This window comes from Sinohyriopsis cumingii, chromosome 15, assembly GCF_028554795.1.
Source record: "Sinohyriopsis cumingii isolate HCF-2022 chromosome 15, ASM2855479v2, whole genome shotgun sequence".
Lineage (NCBI taxonomy): Eukaryota > Metazoa > Mollusca > Bivalvia > Unionida > Unionidae > Sinohyriopsis > Sinohyriopsis cumingii.
The window spans coordinates 11303661-11318020 of record NC_142975.1 but is presented as its reverse complement, the minus strand read 5'-3'; the positions used below and the strand labels follow the sequence as shown (position 1 = coordinate 11318020).

General features: G+C 42.8%; 1 protein-coding gene across 1 annotated transcript in view; it reads right to left on the bottom strand.

Annotated features, from left to right (window-relative positions):
- The window catches only part of LOC149781260 (cleavage stimulation factor subunit 1-like), a 41908-nt gene that overhangs the window by 3932 nt on the left and 23616 nt on the right, over positions 1-14360 (bottom strand). The window contains exons 11-12 of the mRNA XM_089935344.1: positions 13631-13775; positions 12659-12739 (exon numbers count right to left, since the gene is read on the bottom strand). Of these exons, the coding sequence (XP_089791470.1) occupies positions 12659-12739; positions 13631-13775 (226 nt within the window). The remainder of the gene's footprint in view (positions 1-12658; positions 12740-13630; positions 13776-14360) is intronic.

Genomic DNA, 14360 nt, shown 5'->3' with positions numbered 1-14360 from the left:
TGATAATTAGTGGCTAATACTACTGACAATAATTATCAAAATTACAAATCCTAACAGCCACGAGGTCAAATCTGCGTGATGTTAAATGGTACATATCGAAGCCATTTTGGCTTCACTCACTTAATGTAAAGAAATGTATAAAAACAATAGGGTACCAGACTGCGACTAATGAATAATGTGACAAGATCACTTCCTTTGATGTTGTTGTTGTTCTAGGGTTTAACGCCATTTTTCAGCACAAGATAGGCCATATATGGCGGCCAGTATAACCGGTGGTGGAAGAACCCTGGAAAACCCAGTAAAGAACCACTGACCCACGAGAAGCTACTGGCAGGCTTTCCCACATACCCACGCTAGCCGAGCCTTGGACTGGAACATATGCAGACAGAGGTGAGATGGCAGTGATCCGGAGCGGTGAGCGCTTTAGACCACTCGGGGCCCCCACTTCCTTTGAAAACACACAGCAATTTGTTTAGATGCATAAAAAAATTGTTTTATCATATTGTAGTTGGCAACATGAATAACTTACTGCAAAAAGATCAACATGTCATCGAGGAAAAGAAAAATGATCAATTTAGAAGAGAAAGTGAAAGTAATTCAACTGACTGAGAGGTTCGGGTGGGGGGGACAATCAAGGATCCTTGCAGAAAACTAACTTTGGAAAGACTCAGATGAACAATAACGTGATAGATAAGGAAACAATTCTGCAGAAGTGGGAAGGTGAAATGGACAGAGAAAGGAAGATTGTTTGAGCCAGGAGATGTTTGTATCCTGATTTGAATGACAAGAAAAAGCAACAATTTTGTCAGTTGAATTTGGATATGATGACTTTACCGCACGTAACTGATGGTTGCAGATTTCAAGTGCAACACAATATCAAGTGTTCTGTCCTTAGTGGATAATCAGCTGATGTTAATAATGAAGTTGTCGATGATTGGAACAAAAGACTAAATGATATATGCAGGGGATATGACAGCAAGGATATTTTTAATTGTGAAGAGACTGGTTTGTTTTTTAGACTGTTACCAACAGAATGACAGATGATGTGATCTGTAACATAATTATAAAAACAGTTTTAAAACTATATCAATGGTTATTCATAACATTCTTTTGAAAATGATGAAACCGTTTGTTTTTCATTTATTTCACAACATGCATGTGATATTTTAATGAAAATATGAAATGTTTTAAAATTAAATGTACTTGTGACTTTCTTCATACGTATTTACTATTCACATTTGTCATCCCCCTCTAGAAAGGCCACCCTCATTATAAGGCCACTTCCCTGCTGCAGTAGGGGTGGCCTTATAAGAGAGGGACTACTGTATATGAAATTTATGGGGAGATCACAGCACACCATTTCTAAGGGATCCAATTTGTACAGAGCATATCCTACCAAACACTTTTTACTTAGCTGACCTGGCCTAAACAGCAGATGAGATGAAACTTTAACATCAGAGCATGGACAGAGAACACAAATTTGTCAGTAAATGTATTATGTGAGGAATATTAGCCAGCTACCTTGTGAATCCAGCCCTATCAAAAGATGAAAATTGTCTTTTCCTGTCTAACTCTTGCCCATTAGCTCCACTTGCCACAACCAGGTGTTGCTAGTTCTTGGCTGAGTGGTGCATACATGGCAGGCATAGCTGCCAACCTTCTAGACTTACAATGCGTGAAAGTAGGGATAAAAAGTTGTGAATTTGGACATGAATTAGTCAAAAATACGAAACCAAAAATGCCATGACAATAACTCCATCCACTCTGACCGTCAATACTACACTACATCAAGATTGCAATATAAAACTAAAACACTACATATATGCAGAAAGCAAATTTTTAGTAAATTATGTTTCTCCGAGAATACTTACCCGATCACATTAACGTTAGGAATATAAGCCTGCTACCTCTCGAATCCAGCCATACTAAAAGGCGAAAATTCGTCTTTTCGGTCTATCTTATATAGACCAAAGGGCAATAACTCTTGCCCTTTACCTCCCCTTGCCACCGCCAGGTGTCGCTAGTTTTTTAAGCTGAGCGATATATATTATACGAGGATGCTCACATAGCGGGGTGGTTGGGAGGGTTTTTAAGTAATGTGGTCGGGTAAGTATTCTCGGAGAAACATAATTTACTAAAAATTTGCTTTTTCCTTCAAATACGTTCCCCGATCGCATTAACGTTAGGAGAATAAGTAATAGGAGGAGGGAATGCTGAGCATCCTACCTCCACCCCGGGTACCTTCTAGGGAATGATGGCTGGATTCCCCATTTGAACGATAACCCGTTCTCCTAATTTCATCAGCAACACAGCCTAAGGTCATGTTATATGTGACCCCTATATACGGTTAAGAAGATAGTTATTGAAATTTTCTTACCTACGAAATTTTACTGGCGAATCCAGCGAAGCTGATAGGCTGTGCTGATTGTTTTCAATGAGTCTGGTGGTCATCTGGGCTGCCGACACCGGACCTACCAGATTCAAGGTTTGCCTTTGAGAAGCCAAATCTCTGAGATAAAAACTGGAGAAGGTTGACTCTGCCTGCCAGCCAACAGCTTCTATTATATCTCGGATTGAAACATTGCGTTTGAATGCCAGGCTCGCCGAGATTGCTCTAATCTCATGAGCCGTAATCTTCATGAGGTGACTCTGATCTTGTGAGACCTCAGAGTACGCTGAGCGTATAACCAACTTCAGCCATGAAGCAAGGGCTTGAGGGGTGATATCCCGTTTACCAGCTTTGACCGGAAGAAAGAGGCGCTTACGTGTGTCCCGACACGCCTCTGTGCGTTTTAAATAGAGCTTGAGTGCCCGAACAGGATCTTGCATGGCTGCTGCTCATGATTTATCTATGGAAGAGAGCGAGCGAATGACAATTCTTTGATTGCCAATGGATGGTGACCTATTTTTGGCTACAAAGCCTGGCTGCGTCAGGGGGACCACCGAACCATCTGATCTGAAATGAAGAAAGTTCGGGTCACTGGAAAGGGCATGTAACTCGCTCACCCTGCATGCTGAAGGTAAGGCTATCAAGAAACATGTTTTGTATGATAGTAGCTTTAACGAAGTGTGGCCTAAAGGTTCAAATTTGTCTGAATTGGGCCATGTTAAAACCCAGGACAGATTCCATTTTGGAAACAGGGTGAGGGATTTTGGTCGATTGAAGTCAAAATTGGCTAAAAGATCTGACAGATCTTTGTTATGCCCAATATCACATCTACCATGATGGTGGAATGTGTCTGATATCATGAAGCGGTAGCCTTTGATAGTAATTGGGGCCAAATGTTTCTCCTCGAAAAGCCAGAGAAAAAAGTCGGCCAGTTGAGGGATTGAGACACTCAAAGGGACGATGTTATTGATATGGCACCAGTCCCTGAAAACACGCCACTTTCCCTCATAAGCCTTCAAAGTGGAGGGCCTTCTTGCTCTTGAGATTCTCTCCACAATCAAAGGTTTAAATTGTTTGTCTCGCAAGGCTGCCCGGACAAGAGCCAAGCGTGAAGAAGAAGACGGTCCGGGCAGGGGTGGAACACCCGTGACCGCGGTTGTTTGAGAAGATTTGGGCTGGTTGGAATCTTCCTGGGTAGATCTATCACTAGATTAAGTAGATTGGTGACCCAGGACTTGTTCCATCTGAGAGGGGCAATCAGAATCATCCGACAGTTCTGACCCCTTAACCTCTGGATTATTTTTGGTACCAAAACCGTGGGAGGGTAGGCGAATGCCCACAACCCCTCCCAGCTGATTGACAGAGCGTCCACAGCCCAAGCCTCTGGGTCTGGAACCAGAGAGACGAAGATGGGCAACTTGCGATTCCACCTTGTCGCAAAAAGATCGATCATTGGATGCCCCCAAAGTGTGCAAATCCGAAGAAAGACTGACTGATGGAGTGACCATTCCGTGTGAATGACTTGACCTTTCCTGGATAGAGTGTCAGCCAAGACATTGAGTCTGCCGGGAATGTGTCTGATTTGTACGTTGATGTGGAGGTTGTCGCACCAACGTAGAAACTGCCAGATCAGAATGCACAGGTCTGGTGATTTGGTGCCCCCTTGTTTGATGAGATAAGTCACCACTACAGAGTTGTCTGACATAATGAGGACAGTTTTTCCTGAGAGTTGATCCTTCCAGAAATGAAAGGCATTGATGACAGCCCTCATTTCTAAAAGGTTGATGTGGAGAGGCCTCTCCCCTGGCTCCAACGTGCCACTGACTGTAGCGAAGTCCGGCAAGAGGTGGGCACCCCAACCGTAGGTACTGGCGTCGGTACATACCGTTATCTCCGCTTGGGGCATCTCCAGAGGAATCCCCATGGACAGTCAACCTGGGTTGTGCCACTGACTCAGGAATGATCGTATCTCGGGCGTGATCATTATTGTTTGATTGAGGGGACTTGAAAAGGGGCGCCATTGTGCCAGTAACGTCATTTGTAAGGGACGCATAAAAAGACGGCCAAGCGGGATCAAGTCCGCCGCCGCATTGAATAATCCGAGGAGTTGCAAGAATTCTCTCGCTGAAATCCATGTCCTGTTGGAAACGGACTTGACGAGTTCGACGATCCGAATTACGCAAGCGCGAGGAAGCCGTACCAGATTCAGATCGGTGAGAAACTCCATACCCAGATGGACAAAATGCTGAGATGGACGGAGATCTGACTTTTTCCAGTTCACGAGAAAGCCTAGATGATCTAAAAGTGCTAAAAGATTGTTTCTGCCTTTGAGCAGAATAGAACTTACCATATGTTTCTGGAGGATGTCGTCCAAGTACACTGCCGGCCCTGTAGATGAAGTCGAGCGGAACAGGGTGACGACGCAATCCATAACCTTGGTAAAAGCCCAAGGGCTGATGTTGAGGCCAAAGGGTAGGACCCGGAACTGATAAACTGCGTTGCGGCAAGCGAATCTGAGAAATTTCCGTGATGCGGGGTGGATAAGGACGTGAAAATATGCGTCGGTCATATCTAGACTGATGGCATACTCGTCCCGCCGGATGGAAAGATGGATTGATTTCGCCGTTTCCATCTTGAATTTTGGTGGTAAAATGTATTGGTTGAGGCGACTCAGGTCGATGATCGGCCTCAACTTGCCGTTTGCCTTCTGGATAAGAAACAGCCTGGAATAAAACCCCGGCGATTGCGGGTTTTCCACAATCTCCACCGCCTGTTTTTCTATGAGCGACTGTATCTCCTGTTGTAGAAAGGTATCCTTCTCCCGATCGGATGGTACGTCCGTGAAGAGGGGAGAGGAGGACAGGGGAGGGGGTTGGATAAATGAAATCCGAAGTCCCTCCGAAATGACCTGGATCACCCAATCATTCTGAGGAAAAAAGGTGGTCCAGTGGTCCTGAAATTGCAGGAGGCAGCCGCCCACAGGTAGGCTGTCCATGGGTGGTGGAGAGGATATGTCAATTTTTAGAGTTAGGAGGCTTGAAGACGGAGAAACTTTGTTTCTTACCGCCTCTGTATGGTTGCCTCCTAGCTTGATTAGACTGTTGTCTCCTGGCATTGGGTTGGGATCTATACTGCACATTTGATTGTAAGGATCCCTTGTCCCTGGTCTGCCAATCATCCCTCCACTGTGGCAGGGGCTGATTTTTTCTAAACGCCTGCGAGGGCTGGGCGGTGAGTTGGAGGGGCAGTTCCTGAGCTGCCTGCTTCCGAACTTCTTCAATTTTTCCTCCAAAGGGTAAAGGCGACCCAAACGGAGTCATCCATAAAGCCAGAGTATGATGGGGCTTGAGCGACGTGGACCGCAGACATGCGTCACGTCGTATCAGGTCTAAGTTGGCAGAAGCAGTCAACGCATTGGCCATGGAATGGTGAGCTGCCCTGTTAATAACTCTAGCAATCCGGGCCGTTGCTTCCCAAGCGTGGTCATCGTTGGATTTTTCTGCGAGTCGGAAAATGGCTAATGAAGCCAAGTCTAACATTGAAGCCATAGCGACTAAGTTCCGGACTAGCTTTGATGTGGCATGGAACACATTTTTGTCCACTTTGTAAAACAGTGGAGCGGACATGTGAACTGCTGCCATATTTGTGTCCAGGGCCGGAAGATCCGTACTGAAGGCATCTGAATGAGTTTTGTACCAGCAACCCGAGAACGTCGCTGGTATTTGGCTTTCTGAAAAGAATGCCTTAGCATTTCCCGGATCACATATTCGTCCTGATAGACGATTGCTGATCTCCTTAATTTTTGCCGACTGGGGAAGGAGCCGGAAGGACGGCGTCTCTTCCTCCCCATCAAGATCTACAGATGCCTTAACTTTGTAGTCTTGAGTGGCGGTAGGAGGTGGAGGGCATTCTGAAATTGCCAACACCCTATAAATTTATTCCACTGCCGCCTTGAAGCCAAACTCAGTCCGTTCCATGGTTGGATCTGTGTACGGCTGATTTTGCAGGAGTTTCGTCACCCTCACTGTGCGCCGAGTCGTGCTCTGTAATAGCTTGCATTTCTGGATAGAGCATACCAGGTGGCATAGATGACACGATTCCATCATCCTTAACACTGTCACTAACTCTCCCTTGTGGATAAGCCGTGAACATATGGACGGTCGGCCCTGTCGGCTGGTTTGTCTGACTTGTGGTCGGTCTGAATGTTGGCGACGGTCATGCTATCACCGGTACCGGCTGCTCCAATGGCCTGGCTGGATGGACAGATTTCTCACGAAAATCTCCATCATAGTATTGGTATGTTGCCGGTGGTACAGGTTGACAGACGGATTTATCACTAAAATCCCCGTAAGTCATGTTTGGTCGGATCGTTTTACCAATAGGGTCCCCATGCTGGGACAGTTGGACGGCCGGTGATGTAGAGGTTGTATAAAGAAATGGATCCGATAAAAACCCCATGTGTCCTGACTTACAGGCCCGAAGGCCATGCTCGGACATGCGGGGGACTTACGCCCACTGGGCAGCCTAAAATTGGGGGAACATTCCCCCAAAGAGTCAGAAAAACCTGTGGAAGCAAGTGAGGGAAATAAGGGTAATATTTGGCCTGATGTCAATAGTTGCGTCGTCGTTTCCTGGACCAAACGACGCATCTGTTCAAAGTTGGACTGTTGTACCCTGTCAACATTATTTTCCTCCATTGCCGCTGATGTTACTGTGGCTGACGGTTGCAAACGACGAACTTTAGGGGGAGGGGGGACTCCAACGTTCCCCACAAGGCTCGCAATGGAGGCTGTCTTCGGATGTATACTGAGGACATCAATGCTATCTTTCTTCGACTTATTCCATCTATCCCTCCCTTTTGCTGCCTTCTGGACTACATCAGCCCACTTTTGCTCTGTCCAAGTATTAAACACGCTGCATGGTATAGATGATGTACACTTGGTACATACAATACAAGAGTCATGGTTGTCTTCTTTTGCTTTGAACTTTTTGCATTTCATGCATTTGGTTGACATTTCTACTGAAACGACACAAGAAAAGAAAACAAAGCACAAATTAGCAATTCAGCATGTTATTAATTCGCTAATACCACAACCGTTACTAACGGAATAAGCGAAATTAGTCAGTGTCGCGTTAACTCTCAATTAACAACACGAGTTCCGCGATAGCGTGTGTAACATGGTCTTCAGTAAACGAAATCCATAAGGGTGACAAAGTCACTCAATTTTGAGAAAAACTGTTAAAATAATGTATACAACCTGTAGAAGAATGATTGTCCAACGCAATAAATCCAAATTTAACTTCGATGGTCCAATTTAACGCTAAGATGGCTTGGATTGTTTGGAGGTATAATGTACGTGTTATCAGTACAAGTGAAGCTTAAAAACTGGCAACACCTGGCGGTGGCAAGGGGAGGTAAGGGGCAAGAGTTGTTGCCCTTTGGTCTATATAAGATAGACCGAAAAGACGAATTTTCGTCTTTTAGTAGGGCTGGATTCGAGAGGTAGCAGGCTTATATTCCTAACGTTAATGTGATCGGGGAACGTATTTGAAGGAGAAATATTTATTTATCAAGACATGATACTGTGGCAGCCTTCCTCAACTGCTTGATCGTAAATTTGTTTTCTAAACAGTTCAGACTTATTGCCTGCCGGTTGATCTTGGTGACTAAAATTGCTGATACAATTTTCTGCAGCTAAGGAAGCCCAAAAGTCTGTCTTATTTTTCCTCACTAGAGAAAATACTCTTTCGCTGTCACTGTGTTGCTGTAAGGAATGCACAGGAGCTGCAGCAATTTTGGTTCTTCCACAAGAAAATTTGGAAGCGATTTTCTATTCCGGGAACATTTGTCTGAACAAATGTTTAGCATTGTCTCCAACTGATAAAGGCAGATTGTGATCGTCAAGAAAACTCATAAATAATGCTTCAGCATTGGTAGCTTGCAGGTCTTCCACCAATGGCTTAAAATATTCCAGAGCTGAAATCTGCGAATTCTAAATTTTCTCAACTTCGTGTTTTCTATAACCGATGTGCTGCCTCACATCATCTCTGCGATGGCACACTGAGTGCAAAAAGCATGATGAATATCAATGTTTAATGGTAGAATGCACGGCTAATGTTTGATGTATTCCAAATTAAACTTCACTTTTGAGCAATACATTTCTTTTTCCTTGGTGGTGAAGACGTTTTCAACATCTTACATGCGATGCTGAATGGTAACACAAATCAGTGTTGGTGACGCATGCACGGAGCAAAATTCCGGTTAGGCCCCAGTTTCTCTCAAAAGCATTTGTAAAACTACTCTTATATATACAGATTAAAATAGGCTAAAATGCTTGCCACCGGGCCAATTGTACTAATTGGCTGTAGATCTACTAATATCGTGACCAACAGTACCAGACCATTTCGGCAACTGTGAATATCACGACTGGCGCTTAACGGGAAATCGGTTATTTTATTATAGATTTAAAATAATTGAGAATTCATGAAATTTTGGCTTGCTGCCTGTATCTGTGAATTGCTGAAAAAGTCATGAAATTCATGCCAAATTCGTGAGGGTTGGCAGCTATGGACAGGGTAGTTGGGAGGTTTTTTTAAATAATGTGATTGTATTCTTGGAGAAACAATTTACTGAAAAATTTGCGATCTCCATCAAATATTTTCTTTAATCACATTACATTTGGAGAATAGGTAATAGGAGGAGGGTAACCTCTTAATGCTGAGCAATCAAAACACATATCTCTGTTGTCTTTCTATGGAATGATGGCTGGATTCTCCTAATTACATAAGCAAAACAGCCCAGGGTCACTTGTCCTGTGACCCTTACATATCGTCAAGAGGATAAATATTGAAATCTTACCTACAAAATTTAAATAGTGAGTCCAGCAAAGCTGTGTTGTTTTAACTGGGTCTGGTAGCCATCTGTGCTGCCACAACTGGAACTGTCAGATTCAAGGTTTGCCTCTGTGAAGCTAAATCTATGAGAGAAAAACTCAAGAAGGTTGATACTGCATGCCAACTAACAGTTTTGATGATATCTTGGATTGATTGTTGTGGGGTTTAACGCCATTTTTCAGCACACGATAGGCTATACATGGTGGCCAGTATTAATGGTGGAAGAAGAACCCAGTATAAACCCCGGAAAGAACCACTGACCCACAAGAAGCTACTGGCAAGCTTTCTCACATACCCACACTGGCTGAATCCGAGACTCGAACCGGCGCAGACAGAGGTGAGATGGCAGTGATCCGTAATGGAGAGCACTTTAGACCACTCGGCCACTCAGGGCCCCTATCTTGGATTGAAACATTACATCTAAATGTGAGGCTAGCAAAGATGGCTTGTGAGTGGCAATCTTCATGAGGTGACTCTGATCTTTTGAGGTCTCAGAGTATGCCAAGCATATAGCCCATCTGAACCATGACGGAAGGGCTTGAGGGGTGATATCCTGTTTACCAGATTTTCACCGTAAGAAACAGGCATTTGTGTGTACCATAACATGTCAGTGGGTGTTTCAAGTAGTACTTGAGAGCATGAACAGGATCTTGCATGGCCACAGCTCTCAACCTGTCAATGGAAGAGAGCAAGTGAATGACTACTCTTTGGTTCCCGACACATGGTAACCTATCTTTGGCTACAAATCCTGGCTGTTTCAAAAGGACCAATGAACCATCTGATCTGAACTGAAGATAGTTTGGGTCAATGGAAAGGGCATGTAGCTCGCTGACCCCACATGATGAAGCTTAAGTTTTCTGGAAACAAGTTTTGTATGATAGTCCATTTAGTAAACTGTGCTACAAATCTGAATTGAGCCATGTTAAAACCCAGGACAGATTCCATTTTGGGAACAGGATGAGGGACTTGTGTCAATTGAGATCAAAATTGGTTAAAAGACCCAAAAGGTCTTATCCTTCACAATATCATGATGCTGGAATGTGTCTCAGATCATAAGTTGGCCAGTTATGGGATTGAGGCACTCAAAGGGACAATGTCATAGGTATGACACAAGTCTCTCAAAATACATCACTTTCCTGTGTAAGCTTTCAGAGTGGAGGGCCTTCTTGCTCTCGAGATTCTCTCCACAGCTCAAGGTTTCAATTTTTGTCTCGTAAGGCTGACCTGATATAAGACAAGCATAAATTTCCTCGACTATGGCCTTAAAGCTAATTTCAGTCCTTTCTGTGGGTGGATATGAGCATGGTGGATCTGAAGGAGCTTTGTCACTGAGTGGAGTCCCAATCTGGGTCCACTTGCAGCCCTGGAGAAGTCATACCAGGTTGCATCAATGACTAAGTCCATCCTCTTTGAAAATGTAACTAGCTCACCCTTGTCAGACACTGCTAGAACTAATGGCTGGTTTGCCTGGATGCTGCCAGTATAGAAGATGGTCCAGCTATCACCGGTACTGGCCATTCCATGGGCTTGGGTGGACAGAAGGATTTCTTACTGAAATCTCTGGCATAGCAAAGGTACATCACTGATGGTGCAGCTAGATGGATAGATCTGTCACTAACATCCCCGTAAATCCATGTTCGCTGGATCGCTTCAGCAAAATGATCCCCATGCTGGGATGGTTGGTGATGCCTGTACAACTGCTAACGGTGGGCTGGTATGAGTTGGATCCAATGTATCCAGTACAAAACCCAATGCATCCAGACTTACAGGCTCAAAGACCATGCTTGGCTCAAAAATTGGTGGGGGGGGGAATGAAACACTTCCCCAATGAGTCAAAATTGCAAGTGATTAACTAGCTGGCTGGACTGTTGTCTAAAAAGGTACCCCATGCTGGATGGCCCATGATGGCTGGACAGCCTGTAATGTTGCAGTGGTATGAGTTGAATCCAATGGATCCAGTACAAACCCAATGTGTCCTGACTTACAGGCCCAAAGGCAATGCTCAGACATGCAGAGGGTGGACTTAAGCCTTTGGGTTACCTAACTGGGGGACACTCCCCAGTGAGTCAGAATTGCCAGTGAACAACATTAGGTGGTCTTCTTTGACTTATTCCCTCTCTCCATCCCTTTGATGCCTTGTGGACGATTGCTTTGAACTTGTATTTCAAGCATTTAGTTGACATTTCTCCACAGATGACACAAGAAGAGAAAACAAAGCATAAGTTTGGAATCAGCATATTACTAACTAGCTAATACTGTATCCCAGACTACTTCTGACCATGTATTACAAATGCTGCATGTCAAACACTTTTTATATACAAAACAAGAATCATGGTAGACTTCAATGCGCTGAAGTTGTATTTTGCGTTTAGTTGACAATTCTGGTAAAACAACACAGAGAAAAAAAAGCATAAATTAGTAATTCAGCATGTTGCTAACTTGCTAATATATCCTCCATTACTAACTGAAAATAGTCATTGTCACATTTGATGCTTTCTAGACATTGCTTTGAACCTATGCATTTCATGCACTTACTTGACATTTCTACTTAAATGCCACAAGAAGGGAAAACAATGCAGCAATTAGCAATGAAGTATGTCAATAATTTGCTAAACCAATTCAGTTGCTAACAGAACAAGTGAAAATAGTGTCAAGCTAACTCGTAAATGATAACATGAGGTCACTGATAGTGTGGTGTAATGTGGTCTTGAATAGACAAAGTCCATAAATGTTACAGTCACTCAAATTTGGCAGAAGTGTATACACCCTGCAGATAAGATGATTGTTCCACACAATAACTTGAAAATGAAAGCTAAATGGTCCAATCTGAACTCTAAAATGGCTTGGTTTGTCAGAGGTAAAATATATAATCAGTACAGCAGCAATTTAAAAAAAATAGCAATGGGCGGTGGCTAGGGGAGTATTGGGCAAGAGTTATTTCCCTTTGTCTATAGGAGATACAGAAGATGATGGTTTTGTCTTTCAGTAGGGCAGGATTTGCAAGACAGAAGACTGATATTCCTTACACAATGTAACTGGGAAATGTATTTGAAGGAGAAAGACAGACATATGGACGTACATGCAAACAGACACCAAAGTCACTGCTATGCAGATGAGATGTAAATTAGAAAACAACAGAAATATACACAATAATTTAACGAGTATGCCATTAAGACAGCCTAACAGATCAATCTCTCTATTGTGTGCATGTTTCTTCTATGTATCAGTTCATCATTACACACCCTTGATTAAGCTCACTGTTAAAGGGAGTCACCTGGAAAAAATTGTGAAATTCAGTAGCCAAGAAAAAATCAAGGTTAACAGTATTTCTGCCCTTTGGAAGAAAGTGTTTCCTCAGTCAGTTCTAAGACTTACCAAGAGAGAGTAATCGTTGCCTCTCTGCATTTCTAGAATCCCAGCAGCAAAGGCTTAGTGTCTTTTCATCTGGGAATAAGACTGAAACAAAGCGCAACAAAGTAAGAAGAAATTTATCCATATGTCATGTGTGACCCTGCCAATTTTATGCAACTGACTGGCAGGCTTTTAATTCAAACTATAATTCTCTTAAATTTTGCCAGAAAATAGAAAAAATGAAGTTTACCCAGGTTTTGTACAAGCTAAGTCTCATACCCAATTTGCTATCAATTCACTAAGTCCCTGAAAAGTTAGTGTCTAACAAAGTATCTGCACTGGACTGGATGTGACAGGACAGAATGAGATCAGTGGACATAGTATAAAAAAAATCAAAATACACTTTTAATATCTTTTGGTGAAATCATATGGCAGAAACGTTTTAAATGCGATATTGTATGCAATTTTATTTTTTGTCATATATACAGGACAGAAGATATCATTAGATGGAAACATTATTACATTGAAAACTCTTCTGACATATTCTTTCTCAAAAAGATTGAAAGTGGTATTATAATTTTTATACTTTTTCCACTGATCATGTCATGTCCAGTCCAGATATTTAGTTTATTCTATATGTTTAAAGACAGCCAGTGCTGTGTGACCCTGTTGATTGGTAGACCATTCAAATGCATATGAAAAGGAAGGACAGACAATGTCAATTAAAAAAACATACATGTCATACTGATGTATATAGAATTTTCTGCTTTCCTCATCCAGAGCCACTTGTCAAAAACAGAAGTGATCTGCAGAACCTGATGCCTTGTCTGCATCTGCTTGCTTATGTAGCCCTCTCCCATATGTGACTTGCAAAAACTTTAACATAAAACAATACTGACAATAATGATGCAGCCAGAAGAGTTATAGTTTTGCGATGGACTACAAACATCTATCAATAAAAAGGAGAAGACAGTCAGCAGGATCTACATGACATACCATAGTCTTCTGTGTGATTGAAGACAGCCTGTGTTCTGTGGTCTTGCTGACCAGTGGCACCTGCTCCCGTGTAAACAATGAGGCATCTGTTGGTGGCCAGTTCCCACAACTTGACCAAGGAATCCTTCCCACTGGATAAAATGTACTGCAAAGTAGAACATAAAATTCAATATATAAGAGCACAACAGATTAAAAATGGATTATGGATCTGGAGTACAACATATGTAAGCACATTTGACAGATAAAGAAAACTTCACTCTCTCTGTGAAGTGGGGGCCCTGAGTGGTCTAAATTGCTCTCCGTCATGGATCACTGCCATCTCATCTCTGTCTGCGTGGGTTTGAGTCTCAGGCTTGGCCAATGTGGATATGTGAGAAAGCTTGCCGGTAGCTTCTCATGGGTTGGTGGTTCTTTCCGTGGTTTTCCGGGTTCTTTCCATGGTTTTTCTGGGTTCTTCCTCCACCATTAATACTGGCCACCATGTATAGCCTATCTTGTGCTGAAAAATGGTGTTAAACCCTATAACAACAACGACTCTCTGTGAAGTGACCAGAGCTGGGCAAAAGCTACGATACAGTTAAACATTTACATTTTAAAATGGACTGTTAAAAAGGAAAATGACTCATATGATATAAACAACAAACCAAACAAAAATTAAAAAAGGCCCTTTCAAGTAATCTAATTCTTCCAAAATTAATAACTATTTATGAGTTTCAGCTACCACTTGTCT